Consider the following 20,377-nt stretch of genomic DNA (forward strand, 5'->3'; position numbering starts at 1 on the left):
GGGTGTCGGGCTGATGTTCTGCTCTTTCTCAATAAATTACAGCGGAGATCGGCGATTACGACGACGTGGCAGACAGGGACTTCCTCAGGATGACCAAGCTGCTGCCGTACCAGGAGAAGGTGCAGGAGAGGATCATGGAGCTCCACCGCAGACACCTGTGAGTTCTCCCTCCGATCGCTCCAACATGGTTTCATGTTACATTTGGCCTCATCGATCCACCTCTCCATCAGCTGGTCAAGAAAATGATGTGGATTGCCATTTCATCCCTATGACTTATTCAGTGGTTCACTCTAGATATAGATATAGATATAGATAATATAAATATAGATATAGAGATATAGATAGATAGATAGATAGATAGATAGATAGATAGATAGATAGATAGATAGATAGATAGATAGATAGATAGATAGATAGATATAGATACAGATATAGCTAGATAGATAATAGATACAGTTGCAGAGATAGATTATAGATACAGATAGATAAAGATAGAGAGTAGATAAATAGATGGAAAGATGTATTTATAGATATAGAGATAGAGATGGATAGAGATACAGATAATACAGAACATGTAAACAAACAGATAAGATGAAAAAAAACACTGGTAGGCTGGTAGTAGTCTACACATAGACGCATATGCAAAGTTTTTCCTCATTTTTTTACCTCTGTAAAATAAAGTTTTTGTGCATCTTCTTGAAACGAAGAAGATGCATAATTTATTGCTGACATGTAAACATTGTCCGTTTCTCCCACTTTGCTCGACACCGCTCTCCGTGAGTTAACACTTCTATATAGTTCATTCACCAAGGAGGCACGCATTTTCTCCTCGAATTCATCGAAACACAGTGTGAGGGTTTGTCTCTTGCCCCTCTTTATGTGGCTTTAAACACAAATGTTTAGTGTTAGCTGTGATGAGGTAACCGAACTGAGACAACTGTGTGTTCTCGCTAAACACCATAATGAGAGGGTTTTACTCCGTTTCAGAGTCCAGAGTCTCACAAAACCACTCGCTGCACTTTTCCCACCACCAGCCTTGTTAACTCACTGCCGTGCTTCGGCCAATAGCGGCTCCTTTCAGCCCGGTGTATTGGGCGGCTCTAAAGGCCTCTGCTAATCTCCTCCCTCAGTTGCCAGCGTGCAGGAGAAGCAGCGAGCTCCCGGGCCTAATCCGCCGCTCTGGCCGCTCTATTAGCCAGAAGGCCAGTGGGGCAGGGGAGGGCCCTAAGGAGATTTCACCGCTTAACGGATGAACAAAATTAGAATGTGGTGATGATTGGATGGATATGTCTCCCTAACATGCTGTTTGGTTGTAATCACATGGTTTTAGGTAATGCCGCTCAAATCCTCAAAGTTGTAAAGGATTTAACCACACACCACTCCACAAACGAGTTGTGATGAGATCTTTGTTGAATTTCAATGTGGTTAATCAAAGAGACAGAGCACACACACACACACACACACACACACACACACACACACACACACATGCACGCACACACACGCACATTCTTTATACTTGTGTTTGTGTGTGTTTGACAAGGCTGTGATCTTATTGCAGTGTTTGTGCGGTCATGAAAAACCTGGACAATGCATGGAATTTGCAAATAGCAACTTCCAGACCTGGAAAAGTTGACTAAAATTGAGCTAAATACACCCTGGAAGTTTTTGAAAAGTCATACAATTTTTTTTCACAAACCATATATGTTTAAGGACTGTTGGAAATTTTAAGTAAAACTACATATATTTATTTTTTTAAATCATCCAGATTATTTTTAAAAAATTCAATTAATTGTTTTCTTTAAAAATCCTCTGCAAAAATGAAAAAAGACAGTTTGTTTTCTTTAAAAAAATCGCCCAAACAATTTAAAATAAAATAACATTAACAACATTTTTTTAAAAAAAAAAAAAAAAAAACGCCTAATGTTTTTTCTTTGAAAAGTTGCCACAACATTTTAAAGACAAAAATGTCCTTTTTTTAAAAAAATAAATAAATAAATAAATAAATAAATAAAAAAAAAAAAAAATACAGCCATTAAAATTTGTATTTCCCTCCTCTAAAGCCAAATTTAAAAAAAAAAAATCTTAAGTCCCTCCCCAGTGCTTTAAAGATGATTTGACATGCCCCCCCCCCCTTTTTTTTTGCAATTATGAACATCCCCTAAGATATATTTTGACATGAGATTCGGGTCTAATCCTGATCTGAATTTATTATAGATAATATATATTTATTAAAGCTATTATTAAGTAATAAAAATTATACTATTGAAAGGAATAAGATGGCTGTAACAGAGAATGTTCGGTCTTAAAAATTTTAGACCTCAATTTGCCTCAATTCAGAATTAGGTCAGATTACTCAGAAATTTCAGCGCTTGGTTTCCAAAAGTAGAGAAAACTACAGAACTCTAACCTTTCCATGTGTTATTCGTGAATATTTCTTAATTTTCAGCTGAAGGCCAACCTATTTTTTTGCCTGCACTTTCCATGAAAATCTATGGGAGTGAAGTCATTTAGTTAAATATGTGTTGTCTGCAATAACAGGTCATTTAATTGTTTTTCTTATTCTGGTCCAATGGAAACCATATAAATGCTAAAGGGACTAAGGACAGAGCCTTGGGGAACTCCGCCATGTTAGTCTGTGTAGATACATTGTTAGTAAAAGGAGAAAATAGTTTCTGTTACGAGAAGACGAGATTTTGTATCTCACAAGTTTGATGTGTTTTACATGTTGTCTCCTCCAGGGGCCAGACTCCAGCTGAATCCGATTTCCAGATCCTGGAGATTGCCCGTAAACTGGAAATGTACGGCGTTCGCTTCCACCCAGCAGCTGACCGGGAAGGCACCAAAATTAATCTGGCTGTCGCTCATATGGGCCTTCAGGTGTTTCAGGTGACGTGCTGCTCTTCCTACACCTGTTTTGTGACCCTCTGTCCCTCACAATGTTGCTATAATTTAATTTCTTTTTTTTTTTTCTACCATTTTCCTTTTAGGGAAACACAAAAATAAACACCTTCAACTGGTCCAAGATCCGCAAACTGAGCTTCAAAAGGAAACGGTTCCTGATCAAGCTCCACCCAGAGGTTCATGTACGTATTAATAATACCATTTAAAGCCTTTATTTAGAACATGGCGATATTTATTTGTTTTATCTGTGTCTCAAGTCTCTTTCACACATGCACTGCAAATGTGAACTTAAGTTGTCATTAACTGGAGGAGCTGTATCCGAGAATGTAAATGTCTCAATCAGTCGGACATTAAACGGACTTTACCTTTCCAAGACCAACGTACATAATAATAAAAATAAAGTTTATTTATATAGCTCTTATGAAAACCAACTTTTCAAAGTGCTTTCACAAAAGACACATACGGGAAAAACACAAACTCACAAAAAATATAAGAACAACACACTGGAAAAATGTTTAAAAAGCACAAAATACATCAGAAGAAAAATATAAAATCAGAACAGTGCAGTGTAAGACTTAAGTGCAACTTCAGGAGTAAGGTACTATGTATCATTAAAATAATCCTTTGAAAAGAATTATAAGCATGCCTTTTGATAAAAATAAGTGATTTGAAAGGAGATAGTGATGTCGATCCTCAGGCAGATCTTTCCACAAACGAGCAGCCCTTACAGCAAACATTCGGCTTTAGTCTTTAAGCTTGAGGTGGGAACAGTCAACAAAGCAAGTCGATGATGTTTCTATCACTCTGCTTGCTCAAAATCGGAAGAATACAAACATCCGAGGGTGAAGAAGAAGGGTAATTTACACGCAGACAATAACAAAAATGTCTGACTGGAGAGATGAAGAGATTCGGAAATGTTTACCAGTAAGGTCAGGAGCAGACTCGGTCGTGTATGACCAAATTACGAACCGGCTATACGACGTTGTTGTAATCCACGTCATGTCCTACCTCCTGCACGCTTTACCCAGACTCACGCTATCTTATCGGCCACGAGAAGCTGGAAATTATCGGTTTATCGGTATTGGTTAAAAATAATCGTTATCGTGCATCACTGGTTATGATATCTTCATATCTCACTTAGGAGTCATTAGGTGTCATTTTCTTGACAGGAATAGTGATTTGATGTATATCGTGATATATAGCGATATCAACTGATATGAAAAAAATTATCGTGATAAGACTTTTTCCATATCGCCCAGCCCTATTTATATTTATAAATACATTTTTTTTTTTTTTTTTTAAACAAATTTTTAAAAAATGCTCTTCATTTTTTTGTTTTATTTCCTTTTAAGGGTCATTGTAATTCACAATAGTGATAAAAATTAATTGCTCAATATCGGTGAAACTGTGATAGTTTCAGAGACAGTTGTCGTACCATAAAAATCAGACCGTTGCAGCTCTACTCCGGACACTATCTAGAGTTTGTTCGAGAAAACGGCTTCCACGTCCAGGAGACCAGCTTACCGTGTAATTTCACCGTCTTTGTCTGTGTGTTTGTCCTCAGGGCCCCCACCAGGACACTCTGGAGTTCATGATGGCCAGTCGAGACCAATGCAAAATCTTCTGGAAGATCTGTGTGGAATACCACTCGTTTTTCCGTTTGTTTGACCAACCCCAGCCCAAATCCAAAGCTATCCTCTTCACCAGAGGCTCCTCCTTCAGATACAGGTATCACGCACTGACATGAAGGCTCCTTTCACCCAGCACTTCCCTCTCTGTTTTACACGTTTACATGTAGAGGGAGCAGAGAGATTCCTGCTGGTATAGAGAGGTCGGGTGAAGTTAGGGCTGCATGGTGAGTTTTCGTCAGTGGCACACCGAGTGTTTTGAGAAATCATTGGCATGTGGCTACACAAGCAACAAAGGAAATCTGCAAATAATACCCCTTTCCCATTAAAATCAGTGCATGCACACTTTTTTAAACCCTCTTGTTATGTTGTGGGTCAAATTTACCTGTTTCAAATTTTAAAAATACAGGAAAGATATTTTTAAAATATTTTTTGGAGCATGAAACCAATCACAGAAAAAAATGTTCATTCCTTCTTGCTCAGGTTTCCTGTTGTAAAAATTGTAAACATTGAAAAAAAAATTAAATGTCGTTTTAAGATGTAAATGTGAATTCAAAGGGTCATAAAACAGAAGAGATGGTTTGTTTGAATTAACCAACATGCACCAGAACTTATTTCATAAAAAAACAAAAAAACGAATGTGTTGAAACAAATCTGGTGATTGTTTGTTACTAGTGCACAGAAAAGAAATTATTTAAAACTTAGTGAGATAAAGATAATGTTCATGGAGAAAATATCTACCACTTTTACATGGTTAAAATACACTGAGTCAGATCTGTGAACATTATCGCTGTTCCTTAAAGCTGAGGATAAGAGGAGGGTAAAACACGGAAGTGGAATAGTGCTTATACTGTTATTGTCATAGTTACGTCTGTTTACGTAAACGCCATTGCCAAATATCCGTGACATGTCAGGGTCTTGAGTGGTTTTCCTGTTTCATAGGGGAAGATTTCAGCCACTACTGCCTAAATACTGGCAAGGGTAAAAATAAGAAATGGGGTTGAGCCAAAAACAAATAAATTTATTATCTTTGGGTTTTCTTGCAGATTGAAACAGAATAAATGTGTCTGTTTTGTCATTATTTGGTGTTTTAATTCAACCCTCTTTCTGTCAGTGGAAGGACCCAGAAGCAACTTGTGGACTACGTCAGGGAAAACGGAGCAAAGAGGACTCCGTACCAGAGGTGTGTGTTTCTATACGCAGTATTTCTTCTGGGAAATGTTTCGAAACCACGTTCATGATATTAATTCTGCCGCTGCATTGTTTATTTTTGTTTCAGGAGGAACAGTAAAATACGAATGTCTGCTCGCTCCCTCGCCACAGATGTGCCAAAACAGGTCAGTGACGCTACAAGGTGCAACAAACGAAAACTTTCCGCACCAAGACAAAAGCAATGTGAACTCTTTTTCTTTACATTTTTAATGTCCTCGGGGCTATAATAACAAAATCTGTGTTTATTTTTGCTGATGGACTAACAGCCGGAGACTAAACTGATAAAAAAAACTACTCGTTATGACTGTTTTCTGTTTTTTTTTGCTTGTCCCACGTGTGTTTCAGAGCTTGTCATTCAATGACAGTCTCAGGGCCCCAGGCTCCCCCTCCTCTTCCGCCTCTGTGTCCTTCCACCCAGCGCACATCTCCAGCGTCCTCCCGCGGCCCGACCTGCAGCCTCAGCCGCAGCCTTTGCCCGCACTGAGCCGGTCTGCAGCAGCGCCTCCTCAGCAGCAGCAGCTTCAGTCCCCTCCGCAAGCCACCACCAGACCCCCCAGCCCTCCGAAGGAAGACGCCGTCAAGGCCGCTTCCCCGTCTCACTTCGCTTTTCAAGGTGCCCCTAGCAATCCGTCCGCAGCACACTGCGGCCCCTTGTTTGTGTGTGTAGAGAGTGGCACTCCCCAATCACAGCCCTCCAAAAATGGCAATGAGGATAATGAGCTTGGTGGGAGGAGGGGGACGGGGTGCTCGGTGGGAAGGGGTGGGGGAGGGAAGAGGAAGGGGGTTCTTACACCTGAGGCTTTTGAGGCGGAGCTTTTGCGTACGAAACAGAATCCCATGTTCTCCATGTCAAACTCACCGCTGCACGTCTCTGAGGAGTTCATAGATGACGATCCCACTGAGATCTCTTTTTACGGCGGGGGGGCCGAGGCGTACTCCTTCGGGCTCGATGACAAAGTAGATCAGTTTGATTACGAGGTGTCTGACCTCAGCAAAAACAGGATCTTCAGCGTGGGCATTGAGGACCTGAACGGGAACACCAACGCGTTCCCTGATAGCATCGTTGGTCACTCTGAGACCAGCTCTTTGGTTAATAACCGCTCCGAGTGCAGCTCCCTGGACAACCTGGGGCTCAGCTCTGCGGGCGAGTCCATGACGGCGGGTTACGGGGGCACCGACTCCTCCTCGCTTCGCCTTCCAGGCTCTGAAATCCAGTCGGAGGCCAGCTCCATGGTCAACTTCCCCGCGTACTCGGTGCGATCAGAGAGCAGCTCTGCGGTGCAGTTCAGCGACCTGGTCGAGCAACTCGAGCAGCTCAGCTACCCCCCCACGGCCACCGAGGGCTCCGGAAACGGCAGCTCGGATTCAGACTCCGACTGGGGCTCTGACAGCGTCCTCCCCCCAGAGCAGAACCTGTTTTATAGCAACCCGCTGACGGGGAGCGGTGGGATAGAGGGTTTCCTCCTTCAGTGCCACAACCTGCAGGCCCTGGCCCTCGCAGACCCCTCTGGGCCCCCGCACATTAAAATGTAAAGCATGTATCAGTGCAGCACTTAATAATGAATAATTCAGCCCCTCCAGGATGTCGCAATCGCAGCAATTAGGGCAAATTTAACCATTCTCCGTGAATTCAGCACGCAATTTTTTCCAGCTTTTTTGCAAATTCAACCAATCATGCAGAAAGTTCCCACGCGCAGTGACACTACGGTTATAGCTCCAATAGCCTTTTAATTTGACTACTCGGCATGTTTACGTGATATTAGAAAAAGTGGAATTACTGTTTGTCCACTAAAACTGGACTTTTAAAATACATGTAAACTGTCCGTCATGTAAACGCCTCAGTCGCACTTAAAGTGCACCAGGCGTTCTCTGCATGTCACTCATCGCCATGCTGGCCTCCCTCAGTGCTTATGATAGGGACTGTTTGTTATTTATGTGGGGGGAAGCGGTGCTGAAAAACAGGTCAGGCATTCAAAAAACATTAAGCACTGAGGCGGGACGTGTGTTTTTAATTTTGGCTTAGGTGAGGAAAACACAACTTGAAAAGGAAGTATTTTATATTTATTTCAAACAAAAAAGTTACATCCCAGCCACGCCCCTCCTCTGATAAATAAAGTACAGTCCCACAGCAAAACATATTTCAGCCACCTAAAAAAAAAAAAAAACTGTCAGTTTTAGTGTTGACTTTATTTAAACACTGTCTCCTCTTTACCTCCCACAACAGCTGATGGAGGCGCCGGTAGAGCAGCAGCTCCTCCAGTCAGTGGAGTAAAGTGACTGTCTGGTGTTTTTGATATAATGGCTTTAAATCTCCGTCAGTAGGCGGTAGGCGGGGCTGTTTGACAGTAAGGTAAAGCACACGTGAGCGTGTCATATTAAGTGTCATATATGTGTCATATAAATCACAAACTCATAACATTCAGTTTTATTCTCACTTGAGCAGATTTTGAATGAATTGCATAAGAAAAAGCAACTATTTGTGCAGTTCAGTTAAATTTTATTATTTTTCCCAGAGGGTAATTTGGGTTGCAGCAAGTGTAAAAACAGAATAAAAACACAAAAACCACAAACAATATGACACAGAAACATACAGCAGGTGACATTAATCTGTACACAGGATGACTTTATAATAGGCTTGATGACTTTATATTTAAGCTTCACAGCAGCAGATTAATATGTGTCCACCATGACTCTGTAGGGCCTATAATAATTCAGTGAGTGTTAAATATGAAACAAAAAAACATCTCCTGTACATCACCAGGTCGTGACAGTCACAGCAATGCAGCATCAGGACCGTGAAGGCCGATGCTGCAATATAACTCACAACTAAAACGTTTCTGCCTAATCATCATCATCGTCATGCGCTTACCTGCAATATAATTGCAAAAAAAGGGCCTAAAACCATCACAACATGCTTCACAATTTTAAGGAAAGCTGCCGTGAAATCAGGAAAATTGGGTCACAACAATCCCAGAAAGAGCGTGCGACATCCTGGAGGGACTGATAACTAAGTAGCAGCAGCACTCGTTAACAGTCCATCTTGATTTGATTGTGAACAAAACTTTTGACATTCAAGAAGCTTTTAGTGATCAAATGAAAAGGACCTAAATAGCTGCACCGTGTGAAGCGGCTGTTGTTTCCAGCAGCCTGCGCTCCCGTCTGCGCTCATGCACGTCGTCGTGTTCACTTGGTAGCTGTTGGAGGAAACATCTTCCGTTCTGTATGTTGGTTTTCTGCAGCAGCACGCCTCTTGTCGTTTGTATCAGTGATTTTTGGACCGTGTCATGGTCAGTTAGGTGCTTCTTTTTTGAAAATCACTCCTGTCCTCTCATGACACTTTGCTCATCAACTTTTTGCCTCAATTTTCATCAGTTTCTTGAACGACAGTCTTCTTCGTTTTTTCAGTTGTTCAGCATATGTGGTGCAAATGTTGCATTTTGGGCGAATCCCTCAGATTTGAGAAAATGCAAAACATTTCGTGCCCTTACTTTGGAAGATTTATGCCTTTTGAAAGATGTTTCACGTCCTTTAAAACACGAATGTACACGTTGTTATAGGAATGTCTTGTTAGATTTGCCTCCATCTGGCTGAATACATATTTTAGCTGTCAGATAAAAATACTTCTGAACCACCTTCGCCTTGCTTCACAGTTTCAGTTTACTGAAACACATTTAGCTAATTAACGGACATTTGTAAGTAATGTATTTCATCTTATCTTTTATTATGATTTATTCCCACATTTTTTACTTTTGACCAACAAGTGAACTTTAAAAATGTGATCCTAATTTACAAAGTACTTAACAAATACTGTCATAATTATTATCACCTGGCATTTCTTAGATGGTACTTTTAGTTTCCTAGTTAATAGTGATATTAATTTGTCTAATCTCAGGGTAAAAATAAAACCGTCAGTCGTCCAGGTTCAGAGATTATTTCCGGCCTCCTGTTTGGAAAATATAAGACTCAGTGGAGCCACTTCTGTGCCTCACTGACATCTGCTGGCTGCAGCCGGCACTCTGCACATCACACCATCCACAGCTTAAAGTAGATGTCATGCACTTAAACTTTTGCTAGCTTCATAATGTCTGAAGGATAGGAAAAAAAATCTCACCAAAATAGACACTAAGATTTTAGCTTCATGCAAAGTTAGAGAATGTAATCAGTGTACTAATGAGCCGTTGGGTACACTGTTAACGCGAGGGATGCACTGATTGTGGAATTCTGGGATGATGCAGATGGTTTATTTATTTCAGTTTTTTTCTGATGTTTACGCAGATTTGTTGTTCACAGTGTAGCATTATTAGGGAAACGACAGGCTGCGACCTTTGACATGTCGATAGTGAGTTAAGTGCGTCATTTTATCCTGACGGCATTCTGGGGAAGATCTCTATTCCTCCCAAACACGTTTTCCACCGTCCCTGGGACGCTGTCAGTCTGCATTTTACTCCCAGCCCACACTGCCTGCTTGGTGTTCACACTTTTTTAGTGTTTGTTGCTGCAGCGCTGCTGCAGAGCTTCCTGCTGCTGCAGGTAGGTCCACAGTTCCTCTGTGAAATCGTGGACTATCAGCTCCCAGAAATCCCTCATACGTAGTCGCTCACCATGGTTACTGGGATGTTTGCAGGACATCACTCAGAGGAAACACGGTCATCTTGCAGTTTTGTTTTATCAGCATTTCAAAAATATCGTTTCAGTTTTGCACAAACCTGTAATGGAAACCCGCGTAATGTCTGTTTTTGCTGAAAAAGATGTGAGTTACATAGAAAAAATCAGCAAGATTCTGAATCTCTGTTCCTCAGCTGAGCTGCGTGTGGCTGCTTCAACCTGTTGACATGAACGCCAAAAAAAAACCCAAAACAAAAAAACCCAGGTTCTGCGATGCACACGTGCAGCTCAGACAGGCAGTGTGACCTTGGCACATTTTAGCCCGCACAAAAAAACAACAGAAAAACATTGGCCAATGCCAATGGCAGTCACGAAAACGAATATCGTGTGGCAGCAATGCTCGGCCGCTAAATCAGTGCATCCCGAGTTAACACCACCTTCTACAAAATGAATGTATCATCCTACATGTATGTAAGGCTTTTTGCACCTTTAGCAAACTTGCAACAGTTAATAAACTAATACACGCAGCGCTTTTCAACATAAAAACCATCCATGTTTGTAACTTGTAGGAAAACCTTTGGACGTAGTAGCGGAGGCTTTTATCGAAGCGGCAGTATGACCAGAGGTCGATGCCGCTCTGTCTCTTTTCTGGCATGTTTCGGGGTTTTGGCTTTAGTTCTCTTCAGGGTACCAACAAGGTGGTAATGTGTTTATTGGAAGGAAACGGGGTCTTTTGCACATTAGCTCTGAATCTCTCGGTACTTTTATATCAGCTGGTCTTTTTTATTGTTGTTTTTTAAGTATTGGTATAGGAATGATAGTTTGTCACGTGGTTACTCGCTAGCACCCAAGCACAATGTTTTTGATTTTTGTTTTGCGTCCGACCTCCAGGCCTCGGAGGTCCGTCTGGTCTAGTCAAGTCCGTCATGACAGTTCTCCCCAAAACCAAAATACATATTATTATTCTTGCTTGTAGTTCTGTTTTTCAGTCTGGATAGTTTACGGTAAAAAAAAAATCACACAAGACAATAAAAACAAGTTAAGAACAACAGATAAAAACACAAGCCTAGAAAACACCAAAGGACTCAAACCTATCAGAAAAAAGTAGTCTCTTTCCAGAAATCATGACTCGGTTACTCAAAATAATCCACAAACCTTGCTGTGAGCAGTTTCATGTAGGAACTATTTTCTGTCTACCGTAATACACCCGTTGGTCGCTTTAACATGCGGCAGGAAATGTGCATCTGCTGCGAGCTCACCGAGCACCTCAGAGACGGCTTACGTTACATCGAGCCTCTCATCATGAGTAGATTCGTGCTTCTTTATCCACAGTGACGCAGTTTGCAGGAAAAGTTTGGTAGAAAGGAAAAATCTTGAGTAACCAAGTCGTGATTTCTGGAACTGTTGAGTTTTTCAAATGTATTTTTTTCAACCCTGTCGCCTTACAGGTCAGTAATTTTAAAATAAAAAATAAAAGAAAATAAAAGAGATAAACACCACTTTTGAGTGGTATAATAAGCTACGGGACAATATCAGTTTGAAATGCAGAATTAATGTAACTAAGGGGAGCTGAAACGTCCGTGTACGGCGGACTCTGTCCATCAAACCCCAGACTTTCTCCCCAGATCCCGCTGTTTGCTTGCTTTATGAAGTTTAGCCAGACCATGGTGGGTTTTTTTCTAACGGCGTGTTTTTTGTCATACAAGAAAAAAAAACTGTAATGTGAAATGTTTTACAGACAAAAAAAACAAACAAAAAACCTTGAAAAAACCTAAATGCGAGATGTTTTACCAATTAAAAAGAAAGGAAGAACGAGGTGTGCTTCGACACGGTACTGTTATTTTTATCGCCCGATGACAGCTGAGATTGGCTCCAGCATCCTCACAGCCTTTATGAGGACAAGCAGTAACGCAGAATGAATGTACTTTCATTTGAAAAAGACAGTACTACTGCTTTTAGTATAACTTTTATATCATGGTTTAACCTTTAAACTGATATATCGCTGTAAACCTCAAAAAGCATCAAAAATAGATGCCTCGCTCGTTATTTTTAAACAACAGAAGTCCACTGAACATGCAGAGATACGTGACGAGATGGGACTGAGAATGCGTTGAAGTCAGATATAAAGCCGATATCGCCAACACTTGGAGACTCACCAAAACTATCGAGACTGATAAACAGCACTACAGGCTGAAAGAAAAATATCCATCTCTGATAATGGGGTGAACTGTCGTAAATCGTATTGTGCCATAAAACCCGAAAAGCTTACACTGTTTGGATATCGAACTTCATGGTGTCATTAAACAATCTTGACAAGTGCAATTTTTAAATTTCCTGTAATCTGAGCTCGCTTTAATCTGCCTGAATTCAGATTTCACTTTTGCTTGAGTCATCTTTCTGTCTCACCGCAGTGCCTTAAAGCGCTTACTTTCACTCTTTTCGTGCTTATCACGTGAATCTCAGGTGTACGTTTCCTGTTTACTTTTTCAACGGATGTTTCCGGTGAGAATCTGTGTGGAGAAAGGGGCTAAATTACGTTTTTCTCTTTATTAATTAACCCTTTGAAACCTGAGCAAATAAGCCTGATTTCTTTCAAAAACACTGGAAGCAGGTAATGAGCTATGAAAGAAAAAAAGACCTAAAATTAGCACAAAAAGAAAAAAATATGTGAAAACAGAAAGATACAGAAAAATTACAGAAAAATTAGTAGGAAAAGAAGAAAATGAATTACACAGAAAAAGCAAAAAGGGAAAACTAAACTAAAAACTGGAAAAGGTGCTTTAGAAAATTAGAATAATTTTGTAAAATAATTTTAAATATGTAGTAATGATCATTACAAAAAGCTTTCTTTTTTATTTTTTACCAAGAAAGTTTCACAACTTTTTTTTTATTTAAGAAATAATCTACTCATTTATTGCAATTTGTGGAATATTTCTTACCAAGTAGTTCACTGCCTTTTTTCCATGTTTTTGAAAAAAAAAAAAAAAAAAAACGCATTAATTTGCTGAAAGTGCAAAGGTTTAAATACTTAAAAAAGACATCTCAATAAAGAGAAGAGATCAGGTTTCAAAGGGTTAAGGATTAATACTCACCAGTTCTCATTGTCATTTTGAAGGATTGTTATTTTTCCCCATAAAAGCAACAGCAGCTGTTGAACATTTAGTCTCATGTGCCATCAGTCGCCTGTTAGAGCGAGTTAGTTGATCTGATCAGTTTGTCTCGATGGCTTTTTTATTTTATTTTCTGCCATGTGATTCTTCCCACATCTCAACAAAAGACTTAACGAATGACGGGGCTGACGATTGTCACCAGCTAAGCTAGAACTGCACTTAGGCATCAAGTAATCATCACTTAATCCTGAATATGTATATTGACTTATTATAAACTTGTACTTAATGTGTGTATGTTTTTACTCTCTCAAGAATAAAGTAATCACTTTTGGGTACCACGAATGTCAGACTTAAAATCCTTTTTTTTTCAGATGCAGACTGCTTCAAAAGAAACCGCGGCGGTAACCCTCTGCCATATCATAGATTTTAATAACCGGACCAAATATGGCGCCCATTCATTCCAATCAAACTGTTTGCCTGGAAATTTGTAAAAACAATATTTGCCCTTTTGAAAAACTGAGCATCGGACTCCTTAGGGTTCCTTTATACTGCCTTTACTTACGTAAATGGAGTCGAGATACTAAGTCGTGATATCGTACCTTTAAAGAGGCAGCGGTGGTCTGAGCAGCCGTTAAATACATCCCAACACTATGATGGAGAATCCTTTCCACTATTTTCACTATATGTGACTCTAAGATTCCTCAGTTCCACCGTTATTGTAATTTCTTTGTCATTTACTACGTTCCTATCTTGCTGAAACTACGTTACATAGACTACATGATTTCCAGTGGTAATGCTGTGCTTAGTCCATACCCGAAATCTTTCAGAAAACACAAGGCTGTATGTCTATACATAAAGGAGTCCTTAGATGGACTTTTAATAAAACCAAAAGCTGAAAAAGGGCGACCAAAATATTAAAATGAACTTTTATGGACTAAAAATACCCTAAAAATAGTCAACAGCTACGCTGTTAGTTATAAGTTATAATAAAATATAACCCCCGTACTCTTGTTGTGAATGTTGAAATTAGCTACAGAGACCGAAACTGTTTTCTGTATCCGGCTGTAAACATGTTTATATCTGCTGTAAAGTTGGACATTTTAACATGGAGGTCTACGGGGACTGACTCGCTCTTGGAGCCAGCCTCTAGTGGACATTAGAGGAACTGCAGGTTTTGGTTTCATTTTTCAGGCCTGAAGGTTGCCGCTTTACTCAGACACCAGACTGGCCATATCTGCTGTTTTCAGCCTTTTCTTAAGAATGTGAAAACTAAAGGAAAATCTGAAGGACAAACTTGTGATCCCATGTAAATCTCTTTGAAAGCTGATATCACGAGCAGGAGCAGCTCTCAACTCCAAACGGTTTACTTCTTACTTTCGCCTTTTACTCTCTAAGCGAGTGGATCACGTGTCCTCTTACAACAGGGAGACTCAACCCGCTTTGCTTGGGGGCCACTTTTGCAAAGTGACAGGAGGCCAAGGGCCCGTCGCAGCAGCCCCGTACATGTTTCTAGGATTTTAGAGTGTTTCTAGAATTTCAGCAAAATTTTTAGGATTTTAGGACATTGGATGTGTTTTAGGACAGTTAGGACAGACATTTCTCTGATTGTAGGATATTTTTAAGATTTCTTTGGATATTAGGAACATTTCTAGGATTTTAAGGCATTTGGGACATTTCTCTGATTTTAGGACGTTTCTTACATCTCAGGATATTTCTATTTGATACTATGGATTCCACGACCTTGCTTGGATTTTAGGACATTTCTAGGATTTTAGGACATTAGTGTCTTAGCCAGGACCTCTGTCGGGGGTGCGTTGGATCCTCCACTGGCACTTTTTTTGATCAACAAGCTCTATTTTGATGCTGTTTTATGCACTCTGGCACCTTATGGAGACTAAAGTACAAAACAGCATTCCCAGTCTGAGTAACTTTATTTTAATTGTGAATTAAAAAATGTTTGGGGGGGTGGGGCCCCTGGCACCCTGTAGGGGCCAGATTTGGCCCTTGGGCTGTAAGTTGAGTATCTCTGTTTTAGAGGAATTAGTTAATATAAAGTGCCCTTCGATGTTTTAGAAAAAGCAGCCTGTATGAGACGAGCCGACACACATCGCCTTTGTGTATCTGAAGCAACAGGCGTGTGTGCAGTTGGGGGTTGGGTCAGACTCAAGATTCCTAAACCTAATTCCAGCCGAGTGTGTGTGTTTGGACAGGCTCCGTGCCAAGTCATTCCACAGCGGACCCTGGTCCTCCCGCTGTGGAGCCCGACGTCCGCTGTCTTCCCCGCTCCTGTCCGTCCCCGTGGGACATTGCAGATAAACTATAAACAACTATTTGCCCTCCAGACAAGCCACATTCCTGATAGCGTGAGCAATTATTTCCGGGTCGAGCTTTTCTCTTTTTTTTCCTCCTCAGCCTTCCCCCACTCCTTTTTTTCCTCTCTGTAATAGAAGTGGAAGAGCAGCTGTGGTGACCTGTGACTCAGTAGAGAGGAAAGCCCGGCGTTTCGTCTGTTTTGTCTCCTGATTTGTTGTGTGGCGAACAAAAGCAGAAGAGCCAGTTCTGTGAGACGGAGCCGGGCTCGTAGACGCTGGCAGTGAATCATTTGCTGTGAAAACAATGGCAGAGGGAAAAATGTGGGAACCATTACTTTGCGTGGGTCTCCTCTGCAGTCTCTGCTTTCATTTGTGGCCGATGTGTGTGATGAACCATTCAGCTTGTTTTTGTAAAAATGTGCAGGTAGTGTGTGTGTTTTTTTTCTTTCTGAGAGGAAATGAGATAATTGTGGAAAAACAGTTTAGGTGATGATGAAGTTTATCTACTTGGGGCGACCCCTAACACTGTTATCTTATTTCAGGATGTTTTTTTTTTTATTCGAGTTGAACTGTATAAATCGCTGATTTTAATTTTTATTTTCTGTGTTCCCTCCTGCACAGACTCGGTGGTGGACAGCCCGCAGCTCTCCCCCTTCAGCTCCAAAGGTCCCCCTCTGCCTGTCCCCCTCATTCCAGATGTCGACCCTCAGTCTGCCGGGCCAGGCCCCGTCGCCGCTGCAGAGCCCCATCCTGAGCGAGGTGGGCAGCAATGCCAGGCTAGAGGAGGAGGAGGAGGGCAGGAGGAAGGTACACTGCTCACATGCCACCCTTCTACCCCCCGCCTCTCAACCCCCATTTAACCCTCTCCACACTAAGAAAAAAAAGCAATAATAATAATAATAATAATAATAATAATAATAATAATAATAATAATAATAATAATAAATCAATGGTTATTTTTTTAAACAGACCCCATAGATTTTTAAATGTACCAAACAGTTAACCCTTTAAGACCTGGATCCACATCACTTTTCTTGTGCCGCGTTCAGACGCCTTTTACAAGCTGTTTAACCCAAATTTGTTTGATTTCTTTCAAAAAATGTGAAAAATGTCCCTTAAATTGCAAAAAAAAAAAAAGGTGAAAATGTGACAAGAAAAAGACAAAAAACATGGGGAATAAACTAGGACAAAATATCCATAAAATTTTATTTTTAATCATAGATTTAATATTATGTTTACAGAAAAAAAGTACATTTTTTCAATTTTAAGCTCTTTATTTGGTCTGTGTTTTTTTTCTTTGTTGTTGATTTTTTTTTTACTTTTCTTCCTTTTTTGTGCTGATTTTCAAGTCAGCTTAAAACTTTTTTACAAATTTTTTGTAATTTTTAATTTTTTGGCACATGCCTTATTAAGTTGCTCACTGCCTTCTCGCCACACATTTTTATAAAAAAAATCAAACCAGTTTGCTTAGAATTCAAAAGGTTAAGATTACCATTCAGAAAAATCAAAAATCAAAAATCATTTACTGTTTGAATGCTTTTAAAATATTAGTATAGCAACAAAGATCCACCTGTTAATATGGAATTAGTAGAATTAACAGCACTGGTATTATTTCCATACACGTATCTAGATATACAACAACAGCAACTCACTTATATCATTAAGTATCAGACTTCTTATTTGTATGATGAAGGTAAAGATTGAAATTTGTCTTTGTCTCATGTTGTCCATCACTCAGTTTGAAATGTCTTCTCCCTCAGCGATATCCCACCGATAAGGCCTACTTCATTGCCAAAGAGATTCTGACCACAGAGCGGACGTACCTGAAGGACCTCGAGGTCATCACTGTGGTGAGTTTTTGGGGTTTTTTAAAACTCTGTTTGTGTTTGGACTTACTGAGCCTATGCATAAATAATCTGGTCACTGGAAAACTAATGTTGGCTGTATATATTTGTATATTTAATAAATAATAAAAGTTATGAAATTTGAAAATAGCAATTTTCAGGCTTGGAAAAAATTTGGAAAAGTAAATATACCCTGAAAGGTTTGGGAAAAGTCATGGAATTTTGTTTCATGAACATAATAACACGAAGTGTTCAAGGACTGTTAGAAATCTGAAAATCAAACATTGTTTTTTGTTCATTTTTGGTAGTTTCTGGCTGTGATAAATTTTTAACTTTGTTTTTTAATAAAACATGTAATTTTTCAAAAATCACCAAAAAAAACCCTCAAAATGTCATCCTTGAAAATTATCAAAAAATAGAGAAAAAATGGCAAGATATTTTTACATAGCCAAAAAAATGCTAAAAATTTTCTTTAAATATCACCAAAATTAAAAAAAAAAAAACAAACAAACAAAAATGCCTTTTTTAAAGGTTGCCAAAATGTTTTGGTTTTTAATGAAAGATGAGCAATAAGTAGGTCTTGAAAACTTGCCTCAGAGTCATTGAAAAGTCATGGAAATTTATTGGTAAGAATGTGTACAAATCCTGGTGATATAAAAACCTAAAAATAATTGTAGACAGCGTTAAAACAGTTTTTGATAACTCATTACAGTCCCCTCATAAAGAAAGCTGCAGGAAGCTGCTAATCATTGAAACTGAATAAACCTCACCTGTGATTTTCATCCACGATCATGCAAACAGCAGCAGCATGTTTATTATGAGAGAATATACGCGTCATCAGTGTGCTGTCCCTCTCGGTCTCTAGTGGTTTTCGCAGCGCTGTGATCAAAGAAAACGCCATGCCCGAAGGCCTGATGACCCTCCTCTTCTCCAACATCGACCCCATCTACGAGTTCCACCGAGGCTTCCTGAAGGAGCTGGACCAGAGGCTGGCTCTCTGGTAGGTGCTCCTCCCGTGTTTCTCTGTGATAACGTGCGGACGCCGCTGAGGAGATGACGATAATAATACGACATCTGCAACTCTGCTTCCTCAGGGAGGGACGCTCCAACGCTCACGTCAAAGGGGACTACCAGAGGATTGGAGACGTGATGCTGAGGAACATGTGCTCTCTGAAGGTGAGGATGCTCCGTTACCTCCCCGAACATCACCTTTGCATGTCTGACGGACAGGCAGAATTTAAAAATAAATAAATAAATAAATAAATTATTATTATTATTATATATATTATATTATAATTTGAAATAAAAGCATGGATATACGTTTTTCTGTCTATAGGACAGCAACGACCAGACCTGTGCAATGTTTCCTAAGTGAAAAAAAAGCTGTTTTGGTCACCTTATTTATAAAAGTGAAATCTGAATACTGCCGCGGCGTGTTACGTCAGATTAAATCTCAGGAGCACGTTTATTGTCGTCCTGTTGTTAAAGGAGTTCACCAGCTTCCTGCAGAAACACGACGAGGTGTTAACGGAGCTGGAAAAAGCCACCAAGAGGCTGAAGAAGCTGGAGACGGTCTACAAAGAGTTCGAGCTGCAGAAAGTCTGCTACTTACCCCTCAACACATTCCTGCTCAAGCCCATCCAGCGCCTCATGCACTACAAGCTCATCCTGGAGAGGCTGTGCAAGCATTACTCCCCCTCCCACCGCGATCACGACGACTGCAAGGGTGAGTCCCGCAGACTTCACCCTCACACCTCTGAAGTTTAACTGAGTAAAGATCACGGTTCGTAGGTCACGAAAAACCTGGAATTTATAAATATCAAATTTTCAGACCTTAAAAGTTTTTTTGGGAAATGAGCTTTTCCCCCGGAAGTTTTGAAAAAATCTGTTTTTGTATTTATGTCAAAATACCTGTATGACAGAATATATGTGGTTCAGTTTAGATCAGCTGAGAAAAACTAAACTTTTGGACAGTTTGGGTTGTTTTTGTTTATTTGTTCATCACGTACTTTTCCTCATTTTCTCCCTCCTTCTGTCTCTCGCTTCATGTTTGCCCACGAGGCATGTCAAATCATTTTTTTAAGCACTTTAAATATGAATATGTATTTATTTACTATATTACTATCCTTTTAAAAAAAAACAAAAAACATTTCAAACCCAAAATACTGGTATTTTTTGCCATTAAAAAAAAAAAAAAGGTATTTATTCAGGGTTTTTTAAAGAAACTGTTTTCAGTGATTTCTGTTTTTGTAAATGTTTTGGCGATTTTTACAGAAAATGTAAAATTGGGGGAATTTTTTTGTAAAATTATTTTTAAACAAGCATGGGTTTGGTAGGCATGTTTTCTTTAGAAATGTTCAGCATTTTTTTTCTTTTTTTTTTACACACACACACATACACACATACGTTTTATATGTGTGTGTGCGTGCATGTGTGTGTGCGTGCGTGTGTGCGTGTGTGTGTGTGTGTGGATTGAGTGAGTTTTGGAAACCTCCTCAGCTGACGGTCAGGAGACGCTCATGGACGTATGTTGGATTCACATCGTGTTGTGTTTGCTCACAGAGGCTCTGAAGGAGGTGGCAGAGATCGTCACTCAGCTGCAGAGCAGTCTCATCCGGCTGGAGAATTTCCAGAAGCTGACGGAGTTTGCAGAGAGACCTGATCGGTATCGAGAACTTAACGGCGCCCGGCCGGGGTGAGTGGGCGGGGCAGAGGGTGCGTTTTGCTGGGAAAACACGGAGCTCCTGACAAACCCTCTTGTG

At 40.1% G+C, this 20,377-nt stretch overlaps 1 protein-coding gene across 1 annotated transcript in view; it reads left to right on the forward strand.

Annotated features, from left to right (window-relative positions):
• The window catches only part of farp2 (FERM, RhoGEF and pleckstrin domain protein 2), a 49,632-nt gene that overhangs the window by 19,276 nt on the left and 9,979 nt on the right, over nt 1–20,377 (forward strand). The window contains 15 exon segments of the mRNA XM_042483770.1: nt 43–157; nt 2,742–2,889; nt 2,991–3,086; nt 4,469–4,632; nt 5,647–5,715; nt 5,812–5,869; nt 6,090–6,357; nt 16,393–16,441; nt 16,443–16,578; nt 17,532–17,620; nt 18,481–18,615; nt 18,710–18,791; nt 19,104–19,341; nt 20,178–20,260; nt 20,262–20,330. Coding sequence (XP_042339704.1) covers nt 43–157; nt 2,742–2,889; nt 2,991–3,086; nt 4,469–4,632; nt 5,647–5,715; nt 5,812–5,869; nt 6,090–6,357; nt 16,393–16,441; nt 16,443–16,578; nt 17,532–17,620; nt 18,481–18,615; nt 18,710–18,791; nt 19,104–19,341; nt 20,178–20,260; nt 20,262–20,330 — 1,799 coding nt within the window.

This window comes from Plectropomus leopardus, chromosome 3, assembly GCF_008729295.1.
Source record: "Plectropomus leopardus isolate mb chromosome 3, YSFRI_Pleo_2.0, whole genome shotgun sequence".
NCBI lineage: Eukaryota > Metazoa > Chordata > Actinopteri > Perciformes > Serranidae > Plectropomus > Plectropomus leopardus.